The 25903-nt window shown below is 42.7% G+C and overlaps 1 protein-coding gene across 2 annotated transcripts; it reads right to left on the bottom strand.

Annotated features, from left to right (window-relative positions):
• Window positions 1-205: 205 nt before the first annotated feature.
• Window positions 206-25903, bottom strand: LOC109880215 (follistatin-A). 2 transcript variants are annotated; one of them, XM_031816602.1, is made up of 6 exons: window positions 25649-25903; window positions 24048-24239; window positions 23598-23816; window positions 22936-23160; window positions 6724-6954; window positions 206-1863 (listed from the first exon to the last, which is right to left on the bottom strand). In XM_031816602.1, the coding sequence occupies exons 1-6, from the start codon at window positions 25740-25742 to the stop codon at window positions 1757-1759; spliced, it is 1068 nt and encodes a 355-aa protein (XP_031672462.1). In that variant the 5' UTR covers window positions 25743-25903; the 3' UTR covers window positions 206-1756. The 2 variants fall into 2 exon arrangements, with proteins under 2 accessions (XP_031672462.1, XP_031672463.1); XM_031816603.1 differs by having other exon boundaries at window positions 206-2204; window positions 25649-25859.

Genomic DNA, 25903 nt, shown 5'->3' with positions numbered 1-25903 from the left:
TGGACAATTTTTTCCAACTTTTCTTTCAAAAACAAGGACATTTCGTAGTGACCCTACACTTTTGAACGGTTGTGTAAATATCTAATATGAGGAACGATTTGGAAAAAGACATAGTTGTTTTGGTATCATTGGTTGTAAAATATCTAATGATTGTCATCACAAAACCCCTTGATATAGACTCCAGTAATCAGTAAATACAAACATATGGGAACGTTATATTTTATTGTTTCACTCTTTCATATCTGTACAAATACCATCACCCTTTGTATGTACATATGACATTTACATTAAAAAAAAATACAAAACTATATACGTCTAATTGTATTTCTCTTGTGATGTTTGAACATAAAAAATGCATTCTGAAAACAACAACAACAGCATTGACAGTGGAAAAAGAAAGCAAAGTGATATGTTTGATATGCTACATAAGTCTCTGTAGCATCCTAGTCAGGTGATCTCTGCAAGAGCAATATGGAACAAAACATTGGCAGCACACAACATTTGTTCACGGCACATTTTCGGACAAAATCAAGTGTTGTCCCAAAAAAAAAACATATATTTTCTAACATGTAAAATATATAAAATACTACTAGTGAGTGACGTCTGGGTAAAACACTCCATTGGGAAAGAATTTGTAGAGGAGTAGCCTCACTAATATCACCATATCCTGATTGCCAGGTGGTTTCTGCTCTTTTGCCAACTCATGTACTTGTCATGCCAAACAATAGCTTGACAATAATGGAGTAAGGCGAAAGATCTGGGACCAGGGGCTTACCAGCTATAACCACGTTGCACCATACAAAAGCACCGTTCCACTGCAGAACAGACAAGAATTCCCTTTGGCCAGTTACAACGAGGTGTAAACAAGAAAGCAGAAACATTTCTGGATATAAACGATTGACAGATAAGATAGATAAATAAACACATAGGAAGATTAAACATGGAGTTAATGTGTGAATGATAAAACATCTGTGATAATAAACGTTCACGTGAAAGTGAGAACATAAAGCTCAGGGAAAAACGATGCCATTTACAGAAAGAAGATGGATACTTAATAAATAACACTCTGCTTCTCTTTGGACAAATATATTTCTTCATAATATAAAAACATAATGAAAACTAAAAAGAACCATGATAAAAAAAAAAAATTAAAAAAAAATGGTGTGTAGAAATAGTAGATAGTAAGTACAGTGTTTAACTGTATAAATTATAAAAACACAAACCAAATGTATAAATAAAACATCTAGAACTGAACTAAATGTTTTTCTAACTTTTGTCTCTTTAAAAAATATATAAGCACAAACATGTGGACTGTACAGTATGAACATGGTTCCAGGCCCTTGGACTGTCCTTCTAGTGCAGACCAGGCAGGCAGATAGATAGACAGTCTATCCAACCAATAAGGAGGGGAGGAAGATAGACTATCCACCAATGAGGAGGACAGGTGGATATGATAGACAGCCTATCCATCCAATAAGGAGGACAGGTGGATATGATAGACAGCCTATCTATCCAATAAGGAGGACAGGTGGATATGATAGACAGCCTATCTATCCAATAAGGAGGACAGGTGGATATGATAGACAGCCTATCCATCCAATAAGGAGGACAGGTGGATATGATAGACAGCCTATCCATCCAATAAGGAGGACAGGTGGATATGATAGACAGCCTATCCATCCAATAAGGAGGACAGGGGGATATGATAGACAGCCTATCCATCCAATAAGGAAGACAGGTGGATATGATAGACAGCCTATCCATCCAATAAGGAGGACAGGTGGATATAAATCGTGTAGTCCTGATCTTCCTGCTCCTCCTCCTCCTCCTCCTCCTCCTCTTCCTCCGGGGCTTCTGTAATGGCTAGATGGGAGAATATATGGTAGCTGTTGTATAAATAAGGACCACAACAGCAATGTAGCAGAAGAGTATTTATCTGAATGTTCTCAAAAGCCCCATATCCCTCCACGAAGCCCCAGTATAGCCTCGTGGTGCTGTTATGTTTCAGGGCAGAGAGGGGACATGGCACTGAGTCATCCCATCCCATAATGATTAAACACTGTTTACATAATCTAGGACGCCAGGGCTATGACAGCAGAGCAGCGGGTGACGCAGGGTGGGAATGGGGGGGGGGGGGGGTTGGGGGCAGGGCAGGGCGATCTGAGGGGTTGAATGGATCAGGTCTTTTTTTTGGCAGCAGAATCCTGAAAGCAGACAGTCAGACACACAGAAGTGTTTTTTGTTTATGTTGTAGGGTTTTTGCTGGTTTTCGTTCTCATTTTCCTTTATGTTTCTCCGTTTGTCTCAGACACAGTACAGTTGCTGCCATTGGGCGGAGAGTCTCTATGTGTCGCAGCAGTTTGACCTACGACCTCTACCAAGCAGGGGGGGGGGGGAATAAAAAAGCAACACAAGCGACAGACAGTCCCTCATCATCCAATCCAAATGGATGTTCGTGTTTGATAGGCAACAACACATTCACTACAATTAGCACACAGAGAAGTCAATGCATATAGATGGTATACATGTTAATTGACTACTGGCAGACAGAGAGAGACTGAGGCGAAGTATGAGTCGTGATTATTCATTCTCATTTCCATTCCTTTCAATTCAGGAAGCACACTGACATTCCAATTCCAATTCACTTCAAGGCTTTTCAATAAAACAACATTTGGAATTTTAATTTAGTTAATTTTCTTTAATTGACTGGAATTTTAATGGATTTGACCGCAAACCTGGCATCCTCTGTTTATTATCTGCAAATTGTAAAGTGCCACTTTCCTCTGCCCCATGAGGTGATCATGACATTGGTCCTTTTTTGGGAGTTGTACTCCACACATACTTTCAGTTCCTTTTACATTTAGCAGGCCAGTCAGACCATATCATAGTGTAGTGGAGGATATCCAGACTTATTCATCATGATGAAAATTCAATTCAATCATCTTTGACATATAGTGACTTGGCATGTAACTCATATCCTTTTAGTCATATCGACTATGTAACTGTTGTCATTCTGACTCTATATTACATGTTATAGCAGAGTGGTGTGTGTTTTCATTCTGACTCTATATTACATGTTATAGCCGAGTGGTGTGTGTTGTCATTCTGACTCTATATTACATGTTATAGCAGATCTATGTGTGTTGTCATTCTGACTCTATATTACATGTTATAGCAGATCTATGTGTGTTGTCATTCTGACTCTATATTACATGTTATAGCCGAGTGGTGTGTTTTCATTCTGACTCTATATTACATGTTATAGCCGAGTGGTGTATGTTGTCATTCTGACTCTATATTACATGTTATAGCCGAGTGGTGTGTGTTGTCATTCTGACTCTATATTACATGTTATAGCAGATCTATGTGTGTTGTCATTCTGACTCTATATTACATGTTATAGCAGATCTATGTGTGTTGTCATTCTGACTCTATATTACATGTTATAGCCGAGTGGTGTGTTTTCATTCTGACTCTATATTACATGTTATAGCCGAGTGGTGTATGTTGTCATTCTGACTCTATATTACATGTTATAGCCGAGTGGTGTATGTTGTCATTCTGACTCTATATTACATGTTATAGCCGAGTGGTGTGTGTTTTCATTCTGACTCTATATTACATGTTATAGCCGAGTGGTGTATGTTGTCATTCTGACTCTATATTACATGTTATAGCCGAGTGGTGTGTTTTCATTCTGACTCTATATTACATGTTATAGCAGATCTATGTGTGTTGTCATTCTGACTCTATATTACATGTTATAGCCGAGTGGTGTGTTTTCATTCTGACTCTATATTACATGTTATAGCCGAGTGGTGTATGTTGTCATTCTGACTCTATATTACATGTTATAGCCGAGTGGTGTGTGTTGTCATTCTGACTCTATATTACATGTTATAGCCGAGTGGTGTATGTTGTCATTCTGACTCTATATTACATGTTATAGCTGAGTGGTGTGTTTTCATTCTGACTCTATATTACATGTTATAGCCGAGTGGTGTATGTTGTCATTCTGACTCTATATTACATGTTATAGCCGAGTGGTGTATGTTGTCATTCTGACTCTATATTACATGTTATAGCCGAGTGGTGTGTGTTGTCATTCTGACTCTATATTACATGTTATAGCCGAGTGGTGTATGTTGTCATTCTGACTCTATATTACATGTTATAGCCGAGTGGTGTGTGTTGTCATTCTGACTCTATATTACATGTTATAGCCGAGTGGTGTGTGTTGTCATTCTGACTCTATATTACATGTTATAGCCGAGTGGTGTGTGTTGTCATTCTGACTCTATATTACATGTTATAGCCGAGTGGTGTGTGTTGTCATTCTGACTCTATATTACATGTTATAGCCGAGTGGTGTGTGCCAATACAGTGCATTTTTAATTACTGATTGATTACAGCCAAATAGCCAAAAGAAAAATGTAAATGCATGATTAATATATAATTAGCAAAGTGACCATGGGATTTACAAGATGTAAAGATGTGACCTCTATTTGGCTGTCTAGAATTTTTTTGTTTTAAATAAAAACTATAATATTGAGAGAAAAAAACTGCATCAAAATTAAAAAGTAACTGTCCAGTGTTTAAAGATTTCATTCAGTCATTTTACTTCCCCCCAAAAAGTAGCTTGTTCTGTGTAGGAATGTTGCGGGACGTACCCCAACAACAGAATGTTACGGGACGTACCCCAACAACAGAATGTTACGGGACGTACCCCAACAACAGAATGTTGCGGGACGTACCCCAACAACAGAATGTTACGGGACGTACCCCAACAATAGAATGTTACGGGACGTACCCCAGCAACAGAATGTTACGGGACGTACCCCAGCAACAGAATGTTACGGGACGTACCCCAACAACAGAATGTTGCGGGACGTACCCCAACAACAGAATGTTACGGGACGTACCCCAACAACAGAATGTTACGGGACGTACCCCAACAACAGAATGTTACGGGACGTACCCCAACAACAGAATGTTACGGGACGTACCCCAACAACAGAATGTTACGGGACGTACCCCAGCAACAGAATGTTACGGGACGTACCCCAACAACAGAATGTTGCGGGACGTACCCCAACAACAGAATGTTGCGGGACGTACCCCAACAACAGAATGTTACGGGACGTACCCCAACAACAGAATGTTACGGGACGTACCCCAACAACAGAATGTTACGGGACGTACCCCAACAACAGAATGTTACGGGACGTACCCCAACAACAGAATGTTACGGGACGTACCCCAACAACAGAATGTTACGGGACGTACCCCAACAACAGAATGTTACGGGACGTACCCCAACAACAGAATGTTACGGGACGTACCCCAACAACAGAATGTTGTGGGCGTATACTGGTCATACATTTTTTTTTATGCGAGTAGACAGCTGATTGGCCAGCTCATCTTCCTCAGTAGTATGACATCACACTCTGTGAGGAAATGGAGAGCCATTTTAAAACGGTCAGTTTGAGACAAGTTTTAGGTGGCATTTAAAAAAAAAGTGTTTCATCTCAAATGTATGCTTTGGGAAAATAAGCGTGTAGGATGAGTTAACAACATTATTTTGGTATGAGTTAACAGAATTTTAACTTTTAAAAGTGAGATTTTCACTGGACAGTTACTCTAAGGTAACCTGCTTGAGTATAGCAGATCACTATGGGATGTCTATGACCACTAACTCATCTAGACTTCAAATACAATGATTGTTTTAATTGCAAATGTTAGTCTCCATCAATGCTTGTTAGTGTAATGACGTTAGCATATAATCTCAACAATTTGCAAGAAATAGTTTTCTTTTGAACTATCTTTACCTATTGATATATTTTGTTTATTCACTTTTTTGTTTATTATTACTTTTTTGGGCTGAAAAAAATGCTGAAAGTTAAAGAAGCCAGCAACACAGACAAAATCATGCAGGTTCTCTCATCTCAAGTCCTTTCAGATGTGTAAGGTGAGCTGTGCCGGGTGGGTGGGCAGGGAGGTGGGGGGTTAGAGGGGAGGGGGCTCAAGAAGTGTCAGGAGTCAGGGGTGACTTGGTGTCAGAGGGATTGGTGTCAGCAAGGATTGGTGTCAGAAAAGACTTCATGTCAGCGAGGATTGGTGTCATGGGGGGGATTGGTGTCAGGGTGGGATTGATGTCAGGGTGGGATTGATGTCAGAGAGGGATTGGTGTCATGGGGGGGAAGGATTGGTGTCAGGGAGAGATTGGTGTCAGGGGGGGATTGGTGTCAGGGAGGGATTGGTGTCAGAGATGGGGGGAGGGATTGGTGTCAGGGCGGGATTGGTGTCAGGGAGGGATTGGTGTCAGATATGGGGGGAGGGATTGGTGTCAGGGCGGGATTGGTGTCAGGGCGGGATTGGTGTCAGCTAGGATTGATGTCAGGAGGGGATTGGTGCCACAGAGGGATTGGTGTCAGAGATGGGGGGAGGGATTGGTGTCAGGAAGGGATTGGTGTCAGGGGGATTGGTGTCAGATAGGGGGGAGGGATTGGTGTCAGGGCGGGATTGGGGTCAGAGTGGGGGTAGGGATTGGTGTCAGCTAGGAATGATGTCAGGAGGGGATTGGTGTCAGGGGGGGATTGGTGCCATGGAGGGATTGGTGTCAGAGGTAGGGGGAGGGTTTGGTGTGAGGGAGGGATTGGTGTCAGGGTGAGATTGTTGTTGGGAAAGAACATGGAATTGTCTCGCTCGGTGGTGATTACTTACAGTTGCAAGATCCTGAATGCTTAACCTCCAGGAGTGTTCCCAGAGAGCAGGCAGTCTGCTTCATAACACACTCTGAGGGGTAGGTGGTGTTGTCGCTGGCGCACACCGCCTCGTCCATCCGGCTCTCTGGACACGCCTCCTCACAGAGGGAGCAGCGGCCTCGGCTCATCCTGGCATCCCACAGACACTTCTTCCCCACACTGCATTGGATGTCCTCGCACGACTTGGCCTCTGGAGCCAGAGAGAGGAGAGGAGAAGAAAGACAGAACTTATCAGACTGACGCCTCGTTGGTGCTGCTTGGCATATCACCATGAAACTGTAGTGGTTAATGAGTCATGTCCTATGTTTCAAGTATCCATGTAGTAGGGAGTGAAACGCATCCCAGGAAAACACCCCGGCTGTGGTGTGGGTGATGTTGCCAACTTCTAAACAGCAGCAACTACAAAGTAGTACCAGCCTTGTATACTGAAATGAACCTCCAAAGCAAATGGAGAATCTCTGCTCTGAGAACCTCAATTTATGTGGAATATTGGCCGAGTAGACAGAAAAAGTAATGGAATGTTGGCAGAGTGGACACGTGAAATAATGGAATGTTGGCAGAGTGGACAGAAAAAGTAGTGGAATGTTGGCATAGTGGACACAAAAAGTAGTGGAATGTTGACAGAGTGGACACAAGAAGTAGTGGAATGTTGGCAGAGTGGACACAAAAAGTAGTGGAATGTTGGCAGAGTGGAAACAAAAAGTAGTGGAATGTTGGCAGAGTGGACACAAAAAGTAGTGGAATGTTGGCAGAGTGGACACATGAAGTAATGGAATGTTGGCAGAGTGGACACAAAAAGTAGTGGAATGTTGGCAGAGTGGACACGAAAAGTAGTGGAATGTTGGCAGAGTGGACACAAAAAGTAGTGGAATGTTGGCAGAGTGGAAACAAAAAGTAGTGGAATGTTGGCAGAGTGGACACAAAAAGTAGTGGAATGTTGGCAGAGTGGACACATGAAGTAATGGAATGTTGGCAGAGTGGACACAAAAAGTAGTGGAATGTTGGCAGAGTGGACACAAAAAGTAGTGGAATGTTGGCAGAGTGGACACAAAAAGTCGTGGAATGTTGGCAGAGTGGACACAAAAAGTAGTGGAATGTTGGCAGAGTGGACACAAAAAGTAGTGGAATGTTGGCAGAGTGGACACATGAAGTAGTGGAATGTTGACAAAGTGGACAGAAAAAGTAGTGGAATGTTGGCAGAGTGGACACAAAAAGTAGTGGAATGTTGGCAGAGTGGACAGAAAAAGTACTGGAATGTTGGCATAGTGGAACAAAAAAGACTGGAATGTTGGCAGAGTGGACACAAAAAGTACTGGAATGTTGGCAGAGTGGACAGAAAAAGTAGTGGAATGTTGGCAGAGTGGACACATGAAGTAGTGGAATGTTGACAGAGTGGACAGAAAAAGTAGTGGAATGTTGGCAGAGTGGACACAAAAAGTTGTGGAATGTTGGCAGAGTGGACAGAAAAAGTAGTGGAATGTTGGCAGAGTGGACAGAAAAAGTAGTGGAATGTTGGCAGAGTGGACAGAAAAAGTAGTGGAATGTTGGCAGAGTGGACAGAAAAAGTAGTGGAATGTTGGCAGAGTGGACACAAAAAGTAGTGGAATGTTGGCAGAGTGGAAACAAAAAGTAGTGGAATGTTGGCAGAGTGGACACATGAACTAGTGGAATGTTGACAAAGTGGACAGAAAAAGTAGTGGAATGTTGGCAGAGTGGACAGAAAAAGTAGTGGAATGTTGGCAGAGTGGACACAAAAAGTACTGGAATGTTGGCAGAGTGGACAGAAAAAGTACTGGAATGTTGGCAGAGTGGACAGAAAAAGTAGTGGAATGTTGGCAGAGTGGACAGAAAAAGTAGTGGAATGTTGGCAGAGTGGACACAAAAAGTAGTGGAATGTTGGCAGAGTGGACACAAAAAGTAGTGGAATGTTGGCAGAGTGGACACAAAAAGTAGTGGAATGTTGGCAGAGTGGACACAAAAAGTAGTGGAATGTTGGCAGAGTGGACACAAAAAGTAGTGGAATGTTGGCAGAGTGGACACAAAAAGTAGTGGAATGTTGGCAGAGTGGACACGAAAAGTAGTGGAATGTTGGTAGAGTGGACACGAAAAGTAGTGGAATGTTGGCAGAGTGGACACAAAAAGTAGTGGAATGTTGGCAGAGTGGACACAAAAAGTAGTGGAATGTTGGCAGAGTGGACACATGAAGTAGTGGAATGTTGACAAAGTGGACAGAAAAAGTAGTGGAATGTTTGCAGAGTGGAAAGAAAAAGTAGTGGAATGTTGACAGAGTGGACAGAAAAAGTAGTGGAATGTTGGCAGAGTGGACACAAAAAGTAGTGGAATGTTGGCAGAGTGGACACAAAAAGTACTGGAATGTTGGCAGAGTGGACAGAAAAAGTAGTGGAATGTTGGCAGAGTGGACAGAAAAGTAGTGGAATGTTGGCAGAGTGGACACAAAAAGTAGTGGAATGTTGGCAGAGTGGACACAAAAAGTAGTGGAATGTTGGCAGAGTGGACACGAAAAGTAGTGGAATGTTGGCAGAGTGGACACGAAAAGTAGTGGAATGTTGGCAGAGTGAACACAAAAAGTAGTGAAATGTTGGCAGAGTGGACACAAAAAGTAGTGGAATGTTGGCAGAGTGGACACAAAAAGTAGTGGAATGTTGGCAGAGTGGACACATGAAGTAGTGGAATGTTGGCAGAGTGGACACATGAAGTAGTGGAATGTTGACAAAGTGGACAGAAAAAGTAGTGGAATGTTTGCAGAGTGGAAAGAAAAAGTAGTGGAATGTTGACAGAGTGGACAGAAAAAGTAGTGGAATGTTGGCAGAGTGGACACATGAAGTAATGGAATGTTGGCAGAGTGGACACAAAAAGTAGTGGAATGTTGGCAGAGTGGACACAAAAAGTAGTGGAATGTTGGCAGAGTGGACACAAAAAGTCGTGGAATGTTGGCAGAGTGGACACAAAAAGTAGTGGAATGTTGGCAGAGTGGACACAAAAAGTAGTGGAATGTTGGCAGAGTGGACACATGAAGTAGTGGAATGTTGACAAAGTGGACAGAAAAAGTAGTGGAATGTTGGCAGAGTGGACACAAAAAGTAGTGGAATGTTGGCAGAGTGGACAGAAAAAGTACTGGAATGTTGGCATAGTGGAACAAAAAAGACTGGAATGTTGGCAGAGTGGACACAAAAAGTACTGGAATGTTGGCAGAGTGGACAGAAAAAGTAGTGGAATGTTGGCAGAGTGGACACATGAAGTAGTGGAATGTTGACAGAGTGGACAGAAAAAGTAGTGGAATGTTGGCAGAGTGGACACAAAAAGTTGTGGAATGTTGGCAGAGTGGACAGAAAAAGTAGTGGAATGTTGGCAGAGTGGACAGAAAAAGTAGTGGAATGTTGGCAGAGTGGACAGAAAAAGTAGTGGAATGTTGGCAGAGTGGACAGAAAAAGTAGTGGAATGTTGGCAGAGTGGACACAAAAAGTAGTGGAATGTTGGCAGAGTGGAAACAAAAAGTAGTGGAATGTTGGCAGAGTGGACACATGAACTAGTGGAATGTTGACAAAGTGGACAGAAAAAGTAGTGGAATGTTGGCAGAGTGGACAGAAAAAGTAGTGGAATGTTGGCAGAGTGGACACAAAAAGTACTGGAATGTTGGCAGAGTGGACAGAAAAAGTACTGGAATGTTGGCAGAGTGGACAGAAAAAGTAGTGGAATGTTGGCAGAGTGGACAGAAAAAGTAGTGGAATGTTGGCAGAGTGGACACAAAAAGTAGTGGAATGTTGGCAGAGTGGACACAAAAAGTAGTGGAATGTTGGCAGAGTGGACACAAAAAGTAGTGGAATGTTGGCAGAGTGGACACAAAAAGTAGTGGAATGTTGGCAGAGTGGACACAAAAAGTAGTGGAATGTTGGCAGAGTGGACACAAAAAGTAGTGGAATGTTGGCAGAGTGGACACGAAAAGTAGTGGAATGTTGGTAGAGTGGACACGAAAAGTAGTGGAATGTTGGCAGAGTGGACACAAAAAGTAGTGGAATGTTGGCAGAGTGGACACAAAAAGTAGTGGAATGTTGGCAGAGTGGACACATGAAGTAGTGGAATGTTGGCAGAGTGGACACATGAAGTAGTGGAATGTTGACAAAGTGGACAGAAAAAGTAGTGGAATGTTTGCAGAGTGGAAAGAAAAAGTAGTGGAATGTTGACAGAGTGGACAGAAAAAGTAGTGGAATGTTGGCAGAGTGGACACAAAAAGTAGTGGAATGTTGGCAGAGTGGACACAAAAAGTACTGGAATGTTGGCAGAGTGGACAGAAAAAGTAGTGGAATGTTGGCAGAGTGGACAGAAAAAGTAGTGGAATGTTGGCAGAGTGGACACAAAAAGTAGTGGAATGTTGGCAGAGTGGACACAAAAAGTAGTGGAATGTTGGCAGAGTGGACACGAAAAGTAGTGGAATGTTGGCAGAGTGGACACGAAAAGTAGTGGAATGTTGGCAGAGTGAACACAAAAAGTAGTGAAATGTTGGCAGAGTGGACACAAAAAGTAGTGGAATGTTGGCAGAGTGGACACAAAAAGTAGTGGAATGTTGGCAGAGTGGACACATGAAGTAGTGGAATGTTGGCAGAGTGGACACATGAAGTAGTGGAATGTTGACAAAGTGGACAGAAAAAGTAGTGGAATGTTTGCAGAGTGGAAAGAAAAAGTAGTGGAATGTTGACAGAGTGGACAGAAAAAGTAGTGGAATGTTGGCAGAGTGGACACATGAAGTAGTGGAATGTTGGCAGAGTGGACACAAAAAGTAATGGAATGTTGGCAGAGTGGACACATGAACTAGTGGAATGTTGACAAAGTGGACAGAAAAAGTAGTGGAATGTTGGCAGAGTGGACACAAAAAGTACTGGAATGTTGACAGAGTTTACAGAAAAAGTAGTGGAATGTTGGCAGAGTGGACAGAAAAAGTTGTGGAATGTTGGCAGAGTGGACACATGAAGTAGTGGAATGTTGGCAGAGTGGAAACAAAAAGTAATGGAATGTTGGCAGAGTGGACACATGAACTAGTGGAATGTTGACAAAGTGGACAGAAAAAGTAGTGGAATGTTGGCAGAGTGGACACAAAAAGTAGTGGAATGTTGGCAGAGTGGACACAAAAAGTAGTGGAATGTTGGTAGAGTGGACACAAAAAGTAGTGGAATGTTGGCAGAGTGGACACAAAAAGTAGTGGAATGTTGGCAGAGTGGACACATGAAGTAGTGGAATGTTTGCAGAGTGGACAGAAAAAGTAGTGGCATGTTGACAGAGTGGACAGAAAAAGTAGTGGAATGTTGGCAGAGTGGACACAAAAAGTAGTGGAATGTTGGCAGAGTGGACAGAAAAAGTACTGGAATGTTGGCAGAGTGGACACAAAAAGTAATGGAATGTTGGCAGAGTGGACACAAAAAGTAGTGGAATGTTGGCAGAGTGGACACAAAAAGTAGTGGAATGTTGGCAGAGTGGACACAAAAAATAGTGGAATGTTGGCATAGTGGACACGAAAAGTAGTGGAATGTTGGCAGAGTGGACACAAAAAGTAGTGGAATGTTGGCAGAGTGGACACAATAAGTAGTGGAATGTTGGCAGAGTGGACACAAAAAGTAGTGGAATGTTGGCAGAGTGGACAAATGAAGTAGTGGAATGTTGGCAGAGTGGACACATGAAGTAGTGGAATGTTGGCAGAGTGGACACATGAAGTAGTGGAATGTTGACAAAGTGGACAGAAAAAGTAGTGGAATGTTGGCAGAGTGGACACATGAAGTAGTGGAATGTTTGCAGAGTGGAAAGAAAAAGTAGTGGAATGTTGACAGAGTGGACAGAAAAAGTAGTGGAATGTTGGCAGACTGGACACAAAAAGTAGTGGAATGTTGGCAGAGTGGACACGAAAAGTAGTGGAATGTTGGCAGAGTGGACACGAAAAGTAGTGGAATGTTGGCAGAGTGGACACAAAAAGTAGTGGAATGTTGGCAGAGTGGACACAAAAAGTAGTGGAATGTTGGAAGAGTGGACACAAAAAGTAGTGGAATGTTGGCAGAGTGGACACATGAAGTAGTGGAATGTTGGCAGAGTGGACACATGAAGTAGTGGAATGTTGACAAAGTGGACAGAAAAAGTAGTGGAATGTTTGAAGAGTGGAAAGAAAAAGTAGTGGAATGTTGACAGAGTGGACAGAAAAAGTAGTGGAATGTTGGCAGAGTGGACAGAAAAAGTACTGGAATGTTGACAGAGTTTACAGAAAAAGTAGTGGAATGTTGGCAGAGTGGACAGAAAAAGTAGTGGAATGTTGGCAGAGTGGACACATGAAGTAGTGGAATGTTTGCAGAGTGGACACAAAAAGTAATGGAATGTTGGCAGAGTGGACACATGAACTAGTGGAATGTTGACAAAGTGGACAGAAAAAGTAGTGGAATGTTGGCAGAGTGGACACAGAAAGTAGTGGAATGTTGGCAGAGTGGACACAAAAAGTAGTGGAATGTTGGTAGAGTGGACACAAAAAGTAGTGGAATGTTGGCAGAGTGGACACAAAAAGTAGTGGAATGTTGGCAGAGTGGACACATGAAGCAGTGGAATGTTTGCAGAGTGGACAGAAAAAGTAGTGGAATGTTGACAGAGTGGACAGAAAAAGTAGTGGAATGTTGGCAGAGTGGACAGAAAAAGTAGTGGAATGTTGGCAGAGTGGACAGAAAAAGTACTGGAATGTTGGCAGAGTGGACACAAAAAGTAATGGAATGTTGGCAGAGTGGACACAAAAAGTAGTGGAATGTTGGCAGAGTGGACACAATAAGTAGTGGAATGTTGGCAGAGTGGACACATGAAGTAGTGGAATGTTTGCAGAGTGGACAGAAAAAGTAGTGGCATGTTGACAGAGTGGACAGAAAAAGTAGTGGAATGTTGGCAGAGTGGACACAAAAAGTAGTGGAATGTTGGCAGAGTGGACAGAAAAAGTACTGGAATGTTAGCAGAGTGGACACAAAAAGTAATGGAATGTTGGCAGAGTGGACACAAAAAGTAGTGGAATGTTGGCAGAGTGGACACAAAAAGTAGTGGAATGTTGGCAGAGTGGACACAAAAAATAGTGGAATGTTGGCATAGTGGACACGAAAAGTAGTGGAATGTTGGCAGAGTGGACACAAAAAGTAGTGGAATGTTGGCAGAGTGGACACAATAAGTAGTGGAATGTTGGCAGAGTGGACACAAAAAGTAGTGGAATGTTGGCAGAGTGGACAAATGAAGTAGTGGAATGTTGGCAGAGTGGACACATGAAGTAGTGGAATGTTGACAAAGTGGACAGAAAAAGTAGTGGAATGTTGGCAGAGTGGACACATGAAGTAGTGGAATGTTTGCAGAGTGGAAAGAAAAAGTAGTGGAATGTTGACAGAGTGGACAGAAAAAGTAGTGGAATGTTGGCAGACTGGACACAAAAAGTAGTGGAATGTTGGCAGAGTGGACACGAAAAGTAGTGGAATGTTGGCAGAGTGGACACGAAAAGTAGTGGAATGTTGGCAGAGTGGACACAAAAAGTAGTGGAATGTTGGCAGAGTGGACACAAAAAGTAGTGGAATGTTGGCAGAGTGGACACAAAAAGTAGTGGAATGTTGGCAGAGTGGACACATGAAGTAGTGGAATGTTGGCAGAGTGGACACATGAAGTAGTGGAATGTTGACAAAGTGGACAGAAAAAGTAGTGGAATGTTTGAAGAGTGGAAAGAAAAAGTAGTGGAATGTTGACAGAGTGGACAGAAAAAGTAGTGGAATGTTGGCAGAGTGGACAGAAAAAGTACTGGAATGTTGACAGAGTTTACAGAAAAAGTAGTGGAATGTTGGCAGAGTGGACAGAAAAAGTAGTGGAATGTTGGCAGAGTGGACACATGAAGTAGTGGAATGTTGGCAGAGTGGACACAAAAAGTAATGGAATGTTGGCAGAGTGGACACATGAACTAGTGGAATGTTGACAAAGTGGACAGAAAAAGTAGTGGAATGTTGGCAGAGTGGACACAGAAAGTAGTGGAATGTTGGCAGAGTGGACACAAAAAGTAGTGGAATGTTGGTAGAGTGGACACAAAAAGTAGTGGAATGTTGGCAGAGTGGGCAGAAAAAGTAGTGGAATGTTGGCAGAGTGGACACATGAAGCAGTGGAATGTTTGCAGAGTGGACAGAAAAAGTAGTGGAATGTTGACAGAGTGGACAGAAAAAGTAGTGGAATGTTGGCAGAGTGGACAGAAAAAGTAGTGGAATGTTGGCAGAGTGGACAGAAAAAGTACTGGAATGTTGGCAGAGTGGACACAAAAAGTAATGGAATGTTGGCAGAGTGGACACAAAAAGTAGTGGAATGTTGGCAGAGTGGACACAAAAAGTAGTGGAATGTTGGCAGAGTGGACACAATAAGTAGTGGAATGTTGGCAGAGTGGACACAAAAAGTAGTGGAATGTTGGCAGAGTGGACACATGAAGTAGTGGAATGTTGGCAGAGTGGACACATGAAGTAGTGGAATGTTGACAAAGTGGACAGAAAAAGTAGTGGAATGTTGGCAGAGTGGACACATGAAGTAGTGGAATGTTTGCAGAGTGGAAAGAAAAAGTAGTGGAATGTTGACAGAGTGGACAGAAAAAGTAGTGGAATGTTGGCAGAGTGGACACAAAAAGTAGTGGAATGTTGGCAGAGTGGACACAAAAAGTAGTGGAATGTTGGCAGAGTGGACACATGAAGTAGTGGAATGTTGGCAGAGTGGACACAAAAAGTAGTGGAATGTTGGCAGAGTGGACACAAAAAGTAGTGGAATGTTGGCAGAGTGGACACAAAAAGTAGTGGAATGTTGGCAGAGTGGACACATGAAGTAGTGGAATGTTGGCAGAGTGGACACATGAAGTAGTGGAATGTTGGCAGAGTGGACACATGAAGTAGTGGAACGTTGGCAGAGTGGACACAAAAAGTAGTGGAATGTTGGCAGAGTGGACACAAAAAGTACTGGAATGTTGGCAGAGTGGACACAAAAAGTAGTGGAATGTTGGCAGAGTGGACAGAAAAAGTACTGGAATGTTGGCAGAGTGGACACAAAAAGTAATGGAATGTTGGCAGAGTGGACACAAAAAGTAGTGGAATGTTGGCAGAGTGGACACAAAAAGTAGTGGAATGTTGGCAGAGTGGACACAAAAAATAGTGGAATGTTGGCATAGTGGACACGAAAAGTAGTGGAATGTTGGCAGAGTGGACACAAAAAGTAGTGGAATGTTGGCAGAGTGGACACAATAAGTAGTGGAATGTTGGCAGAGTGGACACAAAAAGTAGTGGAATGTTGGCAGAGTGGACAAATGAAGTAGTGGAATGTTGGCAGAGTGGACACATGAAGTAGTGGAATGTTGGCAGAGTGGACACATGAAGTAGTGGAATGTTGACAAAGTGGACAGAAAAAGTAGTGGAATGTTGGCAGAGTGGACACATGAAGTAGTGGAATGTTTGCAGAGTGGAAAGAAAAAGTAGTGGAATGTTGACAGAGTGGACAGAAAAAGTAGTGGAATGTTGGCAGACTGGACACAAAAAGTAGTGGAATGTTGGCAGAGTGGACACGAAAAGTAGTGGAATGTTGGCAGAGTGGACACGAAAAGTAGTGGAATGTTGGCAGAGTGGACACAAAAAGTAGTGGAATGTTGGCAGAGTGGACACAAAAAGTAGTGGAATGTTGGAAGAGTGGACACAAAAAGTAGTGGAATGTTGGCAGAGTGGACACATGAAGTAGTGGAATGTTGGCAGAGTGGACACATGAAGTAGTGGAATGTTGACAAAGTGGACAGAAAAAGTAGTGGAATGTTTGAAGAGTGGAAAGAAAAAGTAGTGGAATGTTGACAGAGTGGACAGAAAAAGTAGTGGAATGTTGGCAGAGTGGACAGAAAAAGTACTGGAATGTTGACAGAGTTTACAGAAAAAGTAGTGGAATGTTGGCAGAGTGGACAGAAAAAGTAGTGGAATGTTGGCAGAGTGGACACATGAAGTAGTGGAATGTTTGCAGAGTGGACACAAAAAGTAATGGAATGTTGGCAGAGTGGACACATGAACTAGTGGAATGTTGACAAAGTGGACAGAAAAAGTAGTGGAATGTTGGCAGAGTGGACACAGAAAGTAGTGGAATGTTGGCAGAGTGGACACAAAAAGTAGTGGAATGTTGGTAGAGTGGACACAAAAAGTAGTGGAATGTTGGCAGAGTGGACACAAAAAGTAGTGGAATGTTGGCAGAGTGGACACATGAAGCAGTGGAATGTTTGCAGAGTGGACAGAAAAAGTAGTGGAATGTTGACAGAGTGGACAGAAAAAGTAGTGGAATGTTGGCAGAGTGGACAGAAAAAGTAGTGGAATGTTGGCAGAGTGGACAGAAAAAGTACTGGAATGTTGGCAGAGTGGACACAAAAAGTAATGGAATGTTGGCAGAGTGGACACAAAAAGTAGTGGAATGTTGGCAGAGTGGACACAAAAAGTAGTGGAATGTTGGCAGAGTGGACACAATAAGTAGTGGAATGTTGGCAGAGTGGACACATGAAGTAGTGGAATGTTTGCAGAGTGGACAGAAAAAGTAGTGGCATGTTGACAGAGTGGACAGAAAAAGTAGTGGAATGTTGGCAGAGTGGACACAAAAAGTAGTGGAATGTTGGCAGAGTGGACAGAAAAAGTACTGGAATGTTAGCAGAGTGGACACAAAAAGTAATGGAATGTTGGCAGAGTGGACACAAAAAGTAGTGGAATGTTGGCAGAGTGGACACAAAAAGTAGTGGAATGTTGGCAGAGTGGACACAAAAAATAGTGGAATGTTGGCATAGTGGACACGAAAAGTAGTGGAATGTTGGCAGAGTGGACACAAAAAGTAGTGGAATGTTGGCAGAGTGGACACAATAAGTAGTGGAATGTTGGCAGAGTGGACACAAAAAGTAGTGGAATGTTGGCAGAGTGGACAAATGAAGTAGTGGAATGTTGGCAGAGTGGACACATGAAGTAGTGGAATGTTGACAAAGTGGACAGAAAAAGTAGTGGAATGTTGGCAGAGTGGACACATGAAGTAGTGGAATGTTTGCAGAGTGGAAAGAAAAAGTAGTGGAATGTTGACAGAGTGGACAGAAAAAGTAGTGGAATGTTGGCAGACTGGACACAAAAAGTAGTGGAATGTTGGCAGAGTGGACACGAAAAGTAGTGGAATGTTGGCAGAGTGGACACGAAAAGTAGTGGAATGTTGGCAGAGTGGACACAAAAAGTAGTGGAATGTTGGCAGAGTGGACACAAAAAGTAGTGGAATGTTGGCAGAGTGGACACAAAAAGTAGTGGAATGTTGGCAGAGTGGACACATGAAGTAGTGGAATGTTGGCAGAGTGGACACATGAAGTAGTGGAATGTTGACAAAGTGGACAGAAAAAGTAGTGGAATGTTTGAAGAGTGGAAAGAAAAAGTAGTGGAATGTTGACAGAGTGGACAGAAAAAGTAGTGGAATGTTGGCAGAGTGGACAGAAAAAGTACTGGAATGTTGACAGAGTTTACAGAAAAAGTAGTGGAATGTTGGCAGAGTGGACAGAAAAAGTAGTGGAATGTTGGCAGAGTGGACACATGAAGTAGTGGAATGTTGGCAGAGTGGACACAAAAAGTAATGGAATGTTGGCAGAGTGGACACATGAACTAGTGGAATGTTGACAAAGTGGACAGAAAAAGTAGTGGAATGTTGGCAGAGTGGACACAGAAAGTAGTGGAATGTTGGCAGAGTGGACACAAAAAGTAGTGGAATGTTGGTAGAGTGGACACAAAAAGTAGTGGAATGTTGGCAGAGTGGGCAGAAAAAGTAGTGGAATGTTGGCAGAGTGGACACATGAAGCAGTGGAATGTTTGCAGAGTGGACAGAAAAAGTAGTGGAATGTTGACAGAGTGGACAGAAAAAGTAGTGGAATGTTGGCAGAGTGGACAGAAAAAGTAGTGGAATGTTGGCAGAGTGGACAGAAAAAGTACTGGAATGTTGGCAGAGTGGACACAAAAAGTAATGGAATGTTGGCAGAGTGGACACAAAAAGTAGTGGAATGTTGGCAGAGTGGACACAAAAAGTAGTGGAATGTTGGCAGAGTGGACACAATAAGTAGTGGAATGTTGGCAGAGTGGACACAAAAAGTAGTGGAATGTTGGCAGAGTGGACACATGAAGTAGTGGAATGTTGGCAGAGTGGACACATGAAGTAGTGGAATGTTGACAAAGTGGACAGAAAAAGTAGTGGAATGTTGGCAGAGTGGACACATGAAGTAGTGGAATGTTTGCAGAGTGGAAAGAAAAAGTAGTGGAATGTTGACAGAGTGGACAGAAAAAGTAGTGGAATGTTGGCAGAGTGGACACAAAAAGTAGTGGAATGTTGGCAGAGTGGACACAAAAAGTAGTGGAATGTTGGCAGAGTGGACACATGAAGTAGTGGAATGTTGGCAGAGTGGACACAAAAAGTAGTGGAATGTTGGCAGAGTGGACACAAAAAGTAGTGGAATGTTGGCAGAGTGGACACAAAAAGTAGTGGAATGTTGGCAGAGTGGACACATGAAGTAGTGGAATGTTGGCAGAGTGGACACATGAAGTAGTGGAATGTTGGCAGAGTGGACACATGAAGTAGTGGAACGTTGGCAGAGTGGACACAAAAAGTAGTGGAATGTTGGCAGAGTGGACACATGAAGTAGTGGAATGTTGGCAGAGTGGACACATGAAGTAGTGGAATGATGACAAAGTGGACAGAAAAAGTAGTGGAATGTTGGCAGAGTGGACACAAAAAGTAGTGGAATGTTGGCAGAGTGGACACATGAAGTAGTGGAATGTTTGCAGAGTGGAAAGAAAAAGTAGTGGAATGTTGACAGAGTGGACAGAAAAAGTAGTGGAATGTTGGCAGAGTGGACACAAAAAGTAGTGGAATGTTGGCAGAGTAGACACAAAAAGTACTGGAAGTTGGCAGAGTGGACACATGAAGTAGTGGAATGTTGGCAGAGTGGACACAAAAAGTAGTGCAACGTTGGCAGAATGGACACAAAAAGTAGTGGAATGTTGACAGAGTGGACAGAAAAAGTAGTGGAATGTTGGCAGAGTGGACACAAAAAGTAGTGGAATGTTGGCAGAGTGGACAGAAAAAGTACTGGAATGTTGGCAGAGTGGACAGAAAAAGTAGTGGAATGTTGGCAGAGTGGACAGAAAAAGTAGTGGAATGTTGGCAGAGTGGACACATGAAGTAGTGGAATGTTGGCAGAGTGGACACAAAAAGTAGTGGAATTTTGGCAGAGGGGACACAAAAAGTAGTGGAATTTTGGCAGAGTGGACACAAAAAGTAGTGGAATGTTGGCAGAGTGGACACAAAAAGTAGTGGAATGTTGACAGAGTGGACACAAAAAGTAGTGGAATGTTGACAGAGTGGACACAAAAAGTAGTGGAATGTTGGCAGAGTGGACACAAAAAGTAGTGGAAGGTTGACAGAGTGGACACAAAAAGTAGTGGAATGTTGACAGAGTGGACACAAAAAGTAGTGGAATGTTGGCAGAGTGGACACAAAAAGTACTGGAATGTTGGCAGAGTGGACACAAAAAGTACTGGAATGTTGGCAGAGTGGACACCTGAAGTAGTGGAATGTTGGCAGAGTGGACACCTGAAGTAGTGGAATGTTGGCAGAGTGGACACAAAAAGTACTGGAATGTTGGCAGAGTGGACACCTGAAGTAGTGGAATGTTGGCAGAGTGGACACCTGAAGTAGTGGAATGTTGGCAGAGTGGACACAAAAAGTAGTGGAATGTCGGCAGAGTGGACAGAAAAAGTAGTGGAATGTTGGCAGAGTGGACACATGTAGTAGTGGAATGTTGGCAGAGTGGACACAAAAAGTACTGGAATGTTGGCAGAGTGTACACAAAAAGTACTGGAATGTTGGCAGAGTGGACACCTGAAGTAGTGGAATGTTGGCAGAGTGGACACCTGAAGTAGTGGAATGTTGGCAGAGTGGACACAAAAAGTACTGGAATGTTGGCAGAGTGGACACCTGAAGTAGTGGAATGTTGGCAGAGTGGACACCTGAAGTAGTGGAATGTTGGCAGAGTGGACACATAAATTAATGGAATGATGGCAGAGTGGACACAAAAAGTAATGGAATGTTGGCAGAGTGGACACGAAAAGTACTGGAATGTTGGCAGAGTGGACACAAAAAGTAGTGGAACGTTGGCAGAGTGGACACAAAAAGTAGTGGAATGTTGGCAGAGTGGACACAAAAGGCAGAGTGGACACAAAAAGTAGTGGAATGTTGACAGAGTGGACACATGAAGTAGTGGAATGTTGTCAGAGTGGACACAAAAAGTAGTGGAATGTTGGCAGAGTGGACACAAAAAGTAGTGGAATGTTGGCAGAGTGGACACAAAAAGTAGTGGAATGTTGGCAGAGTGGACACAAAAAGTAGTGGAATGTTGGCAGAGTGGACACAAAAAGTTGTGGAATGTTGGCAGAGTGGACACAAAAAGAACTGGAATGTTGTCAGAGTGGACACAAAAAGTAGTGGAATGTTGTCAGAGTGGACACAAAAAGTACTGGAATGTTGGCAGAGTGGACACAAAAGGCAGAGTGGACACAAAAAGTAGTGGAATGTTGACAGAGTGGACAAATGAAGTAGTGGAATGTTGTCAGAGTGGATACAAAAAGTAGTGGAATGTTGGCAGAGTGGACACAAAAAGTAGTGGAATGTTGGCAGAGTGGACACAAAAAGTAGTGGAATGTTGGCAGAGTGGACACAAAAAGTTGTGGAATGTTGGCAGAGTGGACAGAAAAAGTAGTGGAATGTTGTCAGAGTGGACACAAAAAGTAGTGGAATGTTGTCAGAGTGGACACAAAAAGTACTGGAATGTTGGCAGAGAGAAGCAGCCTATGAGGTACAGCCTACATTCAGACAATATTGTTTAAGATCACTGTATTTGTCCAATTATACACATGGTATAAAGTACATTTGACAGAAAGACCCCTAACCCCCTAACTCTAGATCTCTGTGGGAAACACTTCAAACACAGGATTGGGCAGCCTCTGTAAAGTTAGTGTTTAGAGGTTTGGACAGGTTTAAGCCATATGGTTAAGTGTCTAGGGGGTAGAATCTAGGGTACAGAGTCTAGGGGATTGTGTCTGAAGGGAATTGTCTATAAGGTAGTGTCTAGGTGGTAGTGTCTAGGGGGTAGTGTCCAGGGGGTAGTGTCCAGGGGGTAGTGTCCAGGGGGTAGTGTCCAGGGGGTAGTGTCTATAGGGTAGTGTCCAGGGGTTAGTGTCTAGGGGTTAGTGTCTAGGGCAGGGGTGGGAAACTCCTTAGCAAACACACCTGATTAATCAAATTGCATTCTAAACTGAAAATCATGATTAGGTGATTGGAGTCAGATGTGTTAGCTGGGGCAAAAGTGTGACACCAATCAGACCCTCGAGGACTGGAATTGCCCACCCCTTGTCACTGTAAGGTCTACACCTGTTGTATTCGGCGCACACTACAAATACACTTTGATTTGATGTTTAGGCCTACTGACCGATGGTCCCAGGAGACAATACTGACCGATGTTCCCAGGAGACAATACTGACTGATGTTCCCAGGAGACAATACTGACTGATGTTCCCAGGAGACAATACTGACTGATGTTCTCAGAAGACAATACTGACCGATGTTCCCAGGAGACAATACTGACCGATGTTCCCAGGAGACAATACTGACTGATGTTCCCAGGAGACAATACTGACTGATGTTCCCAGGAGACAATACTGACTGATGTTCCCAGGAGACAATACTGACCGATGTTCCCAGGAGACAATACTGACCGATGTTCCCAGGAGACAATACTGAACGATGTTCCCAGGAGACAATACTGACTGATGTTCCAAGGAGACAATACTGACTGATGTTCCCAGGAGACAATACTGACTGATGTTCCCAGGAGACAATACTGACCGATGTTCCCAGGAGACAATACTGACTGATGTTCCCAGGAGACAATACTGACCGATGTTCCCAGGAGACAATACTGACTGATGTTCCCAGGAGACAATACTGACTGATGTTCCCAGGAGACAATACTGACCGATGTTCCCAGGAGACAATACTGACTGATGTTTCCAGGAGACAATACTGACTGATGTTCCCAGGAGACAATACTTACTGATGCATTTCCCCTGATATGCTACTCCTATGGATCTGCCCAGGAGACATGTCGCCCTCCTCAGATGGCATGCACTGGCATAGATGATCCCGTCGTTGCCACACAGGAACTGATCCGGTGACCTCTGTTCAGGGCAGATCCGATTACACATCACACAATATGCGTTATTTGTCTGGTCCACGACGCACGTGGAGCTTCCTGGGCATAAAACGTCACGGCAGGTCTCTGTCAGAACAAGAAGTTGTAAAATGAATGCAATGCTTAATATCTGCAGAGTTAGAAACTAACCATATCTATACTTAGATGTCTAGTAGACAACTGCTTTGAATCAACTAGGGTAGCATAGTGGTTAGAGCGTTGGACTAGCAAATAGTAAAGGTTGCAAGTTCGAATCCCCGAGCTGACAAGGTGTAAATCTGTTGTTCTGGGCCATCATTGAAAATAAAAATGTGTTCTTAACTGACCTGCCTAGTAAAATAAAGGTAAAACACAATTCATACACAGCAATGGAGCGTGTTTTACGTACTTATGTGCAGATCCAATTTTGGAATGCGCCGTGTTTGCTTGCCCTTTATCCAACACCAGAATTAATCCAATTGATTGTTCTATATGAATAATACGGCTGTGTTCTGTTTTACGCATCGGACTGCTGGTTTACTTACTCTTGCATTTGCCCTGGTACTGCACTTCCAGGTCCAGATGGACTTTACATTTGAACTTGAGCAACGCGCACTCGTCTTTGTATGTCTTTCCATCCGATCCGCACACAGGGCCTTTCCAAGTGACATTGGAGCAGTCTGGCGCGCAGACGCAGCGCGGCTTGCTTCTCCTGTTAATCTTGCATCTCTTTCCGGGTCCACAGTCCACGTTGTCGCACGTTTCTGGAGTGGAATAAATGTCGATGTTCTTCAATTATATTAAATAAATGGAGAACAGCCATTGCTAAGATGCAATTAGGTTTATTAACGAGAAAATGTGTCTAATTTAGTTTCACTTACATTTAAACGAAGTTAAACATTATTTCATCGGACATGCTTTCACTCTAAAACGACGATGTGAAATATAATTATTAGCCATATTATGTGAGCCATATCATATAAACATCCCTGTACCTTTGCAGGGTATGCAGTTGGGGGCTCCGCCGTTAAAGATCATCCACCGGAACAAGGTGCTGTTGGGTACATCCTCCTCGGTCCATGACGTTCCCAGCCTCCCGCTTCTACAGCATTCCTCTCGGCTCATCCCCGGTACGTAGAGCACCTGACACCTCCCGTTCTTCCCCTGCTGTAACCAGCAGTTACCAGCTGGAAACAAACACAAATTAGCCCAGTCTTTTTAAAGTCTGAAGCCATGCCGCTTACTGACTAACCTGATCCAGACGCAACACGTCAGTCACACTCTCGCTCTCTCAGTTTTTTTCCCTCCAATATCATGCAACAGTTTTAACACTTTCTTATTCAGTCACCAATACATGTTCAACACTGACAGCTGGCCAGTAGGATACAGCATTGAAGAAAATACTGACCTTTAACTGAGATGTTTTATTGATTTGTATAGATAGTGTTGAGTTCTCCATGTTCACAGAGCAAACAGTTGAACAATCTTGTTCTATCGCCTATCACATAATGTCACAAGTTATAACAGTCATCGACTTTCTTCCTCTTGGCCTCGTCCAGAACATAACTGTATTCTTGAGATGCTTGATTTATCAACGCTCGAACAGTAAAAAAAACCATGATCTTTACGAATACAGTAGCTGTATACACTTTTGTTCCGAATATCTACGAGCATCCCTGGTCTCACAGCACCCGTGAGACACGTCGATCATAGCATTATTTATAATGAATAGCTACCATAACAAGACTTGGCCAAAATACACATAAAGACACTAATAGGTGACAAGTGATTTAGAACTTCTTTTTTTAAGGATGCACTTAACTCGCAGGCTACGTTGTTGATATTTATGTCGATGGCAGAAAAGGGACCGTTTCTGTTGTATGAGGTCAACTATATGTATCGTTATCAGCACCAACTGTATTTGATTCTTATCAATGTAACAAATGCAAAAAAATATATAAAAGAATCTCCATATGGCAAACATATCATAAATCCTGTCCTTGCAGATATACAAGTAAACGTTTAGCAAAATGTTTAGATACATTACATTCTTATACGTCACAATAATATGCGGTCACAAATTTCAAACCACTAAATCTCTGACTTGCACTCCAACTCGATCTCAGTTTGAGGTAAATGTTATTATACAAGGCGCATTGCTATGACACTCAGTTATACTGTTACATTTTCAAAGTCTTTTTATAAATGACTACAATGTTCGTTTCCCGGAATGTTATATTGAGACCTTCCACACCAACACATTTTTGTCATGAAATTAATCAACAAACAAACAACAACAACACAAATAATTCCATGTGGCTCGATTGTATGGGTTACAAAACTATTACAATCATTTCACTTTTAAACATTCTGGCACCTGTTTGGTTGGCAGTCGTTTTCTACACGCTCTGTCTAATAGTAGCCAACTTCAAACCAAATGGAAAGAATGTTGAAATGTCCCTTTGAAAATTCTTGAACTCTGCCAACGTTTCAATTTACACCAGGACGCAGACAGCTACACTGGTAAAAACACGTTAAAAAATAAAAATAAAATAAAAACTATTTTATCGAAAGATTTGGAAAATAAATAACATACCTTGTACTTTTTGATCTTCCATGAAATGACAGAGCCATATCAATAATAGACTCATCCCTGGCTGGAGACGGAGTTTCTGTAGCATCCTGAGCATGGTGCTGGAGACGAAGTGAAGTGAACAAGGTATCGGGAATTGACACTAGCAGCTAAGCGAACAGAGTAAATCTGTTTAAAAGGTGTCAGTGAGTGCTGAATGAATGTCAGTCTGAGAATGCAGCGTCTCTTTTTAAATCTATAAGGGGTCTCGGGTCGTCT

The sequence above is a fragment of the Oncorhynchus kisutch genome, linkage group LG3 (assembly GCF_002021735.2).
Source record: "Oncorhynchus kisutch isolate 150728-3 linkage group LG3, Okis_V2, whole genome shotgun sequence".
Classification (NCBI taxonomy): Eukaryota; Metazoa; Chordata; class Actinopteri; order Salmoniformes; family Salmonidae; genus Oncorhynchus; species Oncorhynchus kisutch.
The sequence above is the reverse complement of the archived record's forward strand: the minus strand, read 5'-3'. Positions and strand labels throughout refer to the sequence as shown.